General features: G+C 50.1%; 1 protein-coding gene across 1 annotated transcript; it reads left to right on the forward strand.

Moving 5' to 3' along the window:
- Positions 1-2,488: 2,488 nt before the first annotated feature.
- Positions 2,489-4,304, forward strand: LOC127331546 (uncharacterized). The gene is made up of 2 exons (XM_051357718.2): positions 2,489-2,905; positions 2,961-4,304. The coding sequence occupies exon 2, from the start codon at positions 3,309-3,311 to the stop codon at positions 3,687-3,689; it is 381 nt and encodes a 126-aa protein (XP_051213678.1). The 5' UTR covers positions 2,489-2,905; positions 2,961-3,308; the 3' UTR covers positions 3,690-4,304.
- Positions 4,305-4,522: the final 218 nt, after the last annotated feature.

Consider the following 4,522-nt stretch of genomic DNA (forward strand, 5'->3'; position numbering starts at 1 on the left):
TTCTTCAACTCGATTAGCTGCCTTAACTGCTTGTTCATTTTCTTCAGTTCTCCCTTCACTTACACCAGTCCTACATTGGGAGCATTAGGCATAATCGGAACGGCTCCTCTCTCCGCCGCATTCTCTACAGCAAGTCCCCCCTCCCAAATTGCGCTCCCCAATAGCGTCAATTAATTCCTGCAATTGAAGCCTCTGAATGTACACATCGATCCACTCGAAATGCCTGCATTTCTTCAGGATCTGAAAACAACAACGTGAACCCTAAATCCCAAATTCGAGGGAATAGCAAGAAAATCGAGAGAAAACAGAGAAATTGGAGCGAGATCTAACCTTATCCCCCTCTCTATATGGCAAGCTCTCGCATGCAAGGAACTCACGTCCACGGTTGCCGTTCTCGTCCGTCTTACAGGTCGACCGCTTCAGAGGCTCCTGGCTTGGGAAGTCAGGGCATCTTGTCAAAGGCACGGGTCCATACTGCGGCCATGAAGAACGGGAGGTCGAAGAGAAACTAGACATCACCCGCCTGCCGGAGAAGGGCTGCCGCTGGCGGAGAAGAAGAACAATGGGGCGCGGGGAAAGAAAGGGGAAGCAATGGCACGAGCACGGGCGCGGGGCTGGCTCGGGCTCCCATTTTGCAACGGTCACCTGGGTAAGCTGTGGGTCCGGCGCACTTAACGTGGACAAGTTGTGGGTCCCACGATGATATGGATAAGTGAAGATATGTCCACTGCGGGGCACCAACAGCGGCCCCACTTGCCAGCACCAACCAACGTCAACTAAACGGGATTCCTTCCGTCCGAGCTCCTTCTGCGGGTTTCAGACAAGGTCTTGGGGAAAACTGAGGAAAAACTAAGGGGCTGGAGAAAACTGAGCACAACTAAGGAGCCAGGGGCACGAAAATAGAAATCCCTAATAAATATTTTGTCAAGTTTCATTTAATTAGGGGCGGAGCCTAAATCAGGTGCAACCATAAATATGAGCAAATTCATCCCTTATGATGGGTCTTAGAGCCATTTTCATATGCAAGCATAGGAATCATTAAGACATAAATATCCCATCATAGCAATAAGATCATTGGTCCCCGGCATAAACCCCTCTAATGCAACTCATAGTACTGAAAAACGGTTTCTGTCATTTCGCCCTTCCAACACACATTCATTACATTAAAGTGTAACCCTATGATCCCATATAGGTGAAGTAATATGCAGTCGATGTACGTATAAAACCATCATAGAACAACATAAAAGATAAAAACTTGACCAAATACTCACTACATATCATATAGAATCATAGCCAGATCATCATATGCCCTCACGAACGTGGGGAACTACTCACAAGTGTAAAACATGATATAGACCAGAGGCATAATGGTTGCAACACAATCTGAATATATAATCTCTCCACCAAATAAATATAAAGTACCAATCACAGGCATGCAACTAGACTCGTACGATATCCGCGGTTCAATTCAACACAAACTATGAGGGGGATGAAGTCGATCTCGTAGATGGAGATGGTGGTGCTGATGGTGCTGATGGAGATGTTGATGGAGATGCCACCCCCAAGCCAAGGAGGAGTGGTGATGACGATGGCGTCGATTTCCCTTTCACCGGAGGCACCGGTGCAGCAGGATCTGCCCTCTCCCAGGGTAGGAGAGGACTTTCGCCTCCACCACCACCTAAATAAATATCAGAAAAAATATGGCTTAGATTTTTGGGTAAAACGGAGCCATCGTTTAAAAGGAGGGCCTGAGACGATGCCCGAGGCTGAAATGAGCATGGATGGCGTGCCCAGCCAGGCCGCATGTACTCTTTTGGCCTACGTGGCTCCTTTCGAGTGATTCTTTCGCCCACGGTGCTTCTTCGGGTTTATCCTTGGCCATACAGTTGTCAGCCTATCCAATTGTTGTGTAAAGCGACTGTCTTGAAGCGGTTCAGATGATCAACGAGGACACAATGAATAGATCTCCGTATGCTGGGTTGATCAATGAAGTGAAATACTTTTGCGGTAGTGCTAGAGAATGCAATGTTGTGGAGAACTAAATGGTGTATGTCATAGTCTAGCTCAGTTTGGACGTGTCCAAACTTCCACCAATGTCTGGATCGGCTCTGGACCAGATGTGATTCGTTTAGTTTGTAATCAGGATGACACTCCTATTACTTGATTAATAAAAAAATTCCTGCAAAAAAAAGTTTCGTTAATGAAACTTGAAAGACCCCTTTCTTTCAAAAAAAATAATATGCAGGAAAAGAAAACGAGGCAGGCTAGCTACACCGAACTTAAATCACGTGCTCTGGGTTGCAAACGGCGTTGTCATTCAGGCCAGAATATAAGTCAGTTCAAAACAAAAAAAAGAAACAAAAAGGCCAGAATGTAAGTTCAGGCTTTGGGAATGAACCAGAGCCTTTCGTACGTAACCGCCGTTCTCCCCCAAATATAGGCTCGCTCGGCGAATCCCCCCTCTATAACCTGCATTCCATCGCAGATGCAGCCTTTGTCCATACGTACGTCTCCCGCGCGCGTTCCGACCTCCGACTTTCCCGAGAGCCCGTTCTCGCCGAGCCATGCCGGCGAGAAGGGTGGTCGTCGAGCTTCTCCGGTCAGCCTCCCGCGAGGCCTTCCAGGTCGCCGTCTCCTTCGCCGCCAGGCCGCCAGTGTCCACCATGCTGAAGCCGGCGGTCACCAAGCCCCTCCACCACGACCACAGGTCCGGGGAGAGCGCGGCGATCGGCTCTCGGGCCACATTTGCTCTGCAGTAACCGAGATCGCGCATGGGACGGCAAAGCGACACGTTTTCATCTCATATATATGTTTCCCCCTACAATTGTAGCTCTTATTTGGGGCTGGGCGAACGTTGCCTCATCTGTAGACAACTTCTTCCATTGTGCATGTACGTCCCTTCGATGTGTAAAACTTTCAAGCGATGTACCTGTACCATATTCAAGCATATCAAGGAGGAGGTGTAAAACTTTCAAGCGATGTACCTGTACCATATTCAAGCATATCAAGGAGGAGCCATATGTACTATACATCGTCAGCAAAGTATAGCTTATTGGGACGGAGCTCTCAACCCCTGCTCGGTCAAGGTCGTCGCCGGTATCATTTCACTTTCAGTTCCAATTAATCTACAAGACATACCGAACGACCATATACAATACGTCCGGAACGGTCGCAGTTGGAACGAGATCGATAAGAATCGGCAATGTGCCCCTGTCAATGGCGAAGGCCGCACCAACAACCAGTATCTCAGTTTGCAGCTAGGTCCTCCGAGTTAGCCTAGCTAGCCTGTCTCGTGATCAGCCGGAGCGATGATGTCGTCGGAGATGAGGGAGGAGCGCGGGCACGACCTGCCGCAGTACGGCGTCCTGGTGTCGGTGGTGGGGGGTCTGGTGGTGGCGGGGCCGCTCTTCATGGTGGACGGCGGCGACGCGGTCCTCGAGTCCGTGAAGGAGCTCTTCGGCCCCGTGGGGCTCCTGCTGCTCCCCGTCAGCCTCATCCTCCTCATCCGGGTCCTCTCCTCCGGTTACCGGCTCGTCGACATCGTCGGGCTCGCCTTGGGCGAGTCGCTTGACGCTGCCCACCGCGCTGGCCGGGGATCGCCGCTGGGGGCCGCGCTCGCGCTGCTGCTCTTCCTGCTCATCGTGTATTACAGTTCGTCGTCGCTGTTTGGCGGCGGCGGCGGCGACTAGTAGCGAGGGGCTATAGGCCGGCTGCGCGAGACGGGGCGTACGTACGGTAAGAGTCGCATCTGTGCATGTGCTCCATCGATCGGCAGCCTGCTGCTTAGCTGTAATCTGCGAATATAACTTGGTTCGCTCGAGCATCAGAAGCTTCCGTATTGCATCGATCATGTGTTTGCGCTGATCCAACTGGCCAATATTTCTTGGTTGACTTAGCTTAACCCATGCAGGCCAATTGTCCTTTATTGTTGGCAAGAATCCAAACATGCAAAGAACATCAGAACACTGGTGGAAAAACAGGCTTCGGGTGAGCCCCATAAGTCGCGATGCTGCAGGAACCGCGACTAATGGTACCTTTAGTCGCGGTTCGGGAGGCGAACCGCGACCAAAGGCCTGGGCCCAGGGCGCTCGGTGGCCAGCCGGTGCACGTGGGGGGTCTTTAGTCGCGGTTGGCCAGGCCAACCGGGACTAAAGCCCCTCCCCTATATATACCCACCCAGCAGCCAACACTTAGCCATTTGGTGCCATTCTCTTCACAAGCTTCACAAGTGGGTGTTAGGTTTGCTTTTGGTTCCTCTTATGCACATAAGGTGTTTGATGAAATGCCCCAAGAGCATGAAACAAACATGATATGAAGTGTTGGAGCCACACTTGAGCTTTCTCATTTATTTTTTCCTCCTCGATCGCGGTTAGCAACTTGAACCTTTGATGTGTCGTTGATAAAATGTGCATGTGCATGTGTGTAGTTCATTGTTTAATTTATATTGTTTGTAGCTAGTTAGTTTAACAAATGCATGATGGTTAATTATATGTTTTATATTATAATAATGCAGATGAATCGA

The sequence above is a fragment of the Lolium perenne genome, chromosome 2 (genome assembly GCF_019359855.2).
Source record: "Lolium perenne isolate Kyuss_39 chromosome 2, Kyuss_2.0, whole genome shotgun sequence".
NCBI lineage: Eukaryota > Viridiplantae > Streptophyta > Magnoliopsida > Poales > Poaceae > Lolium > Lolium perenne.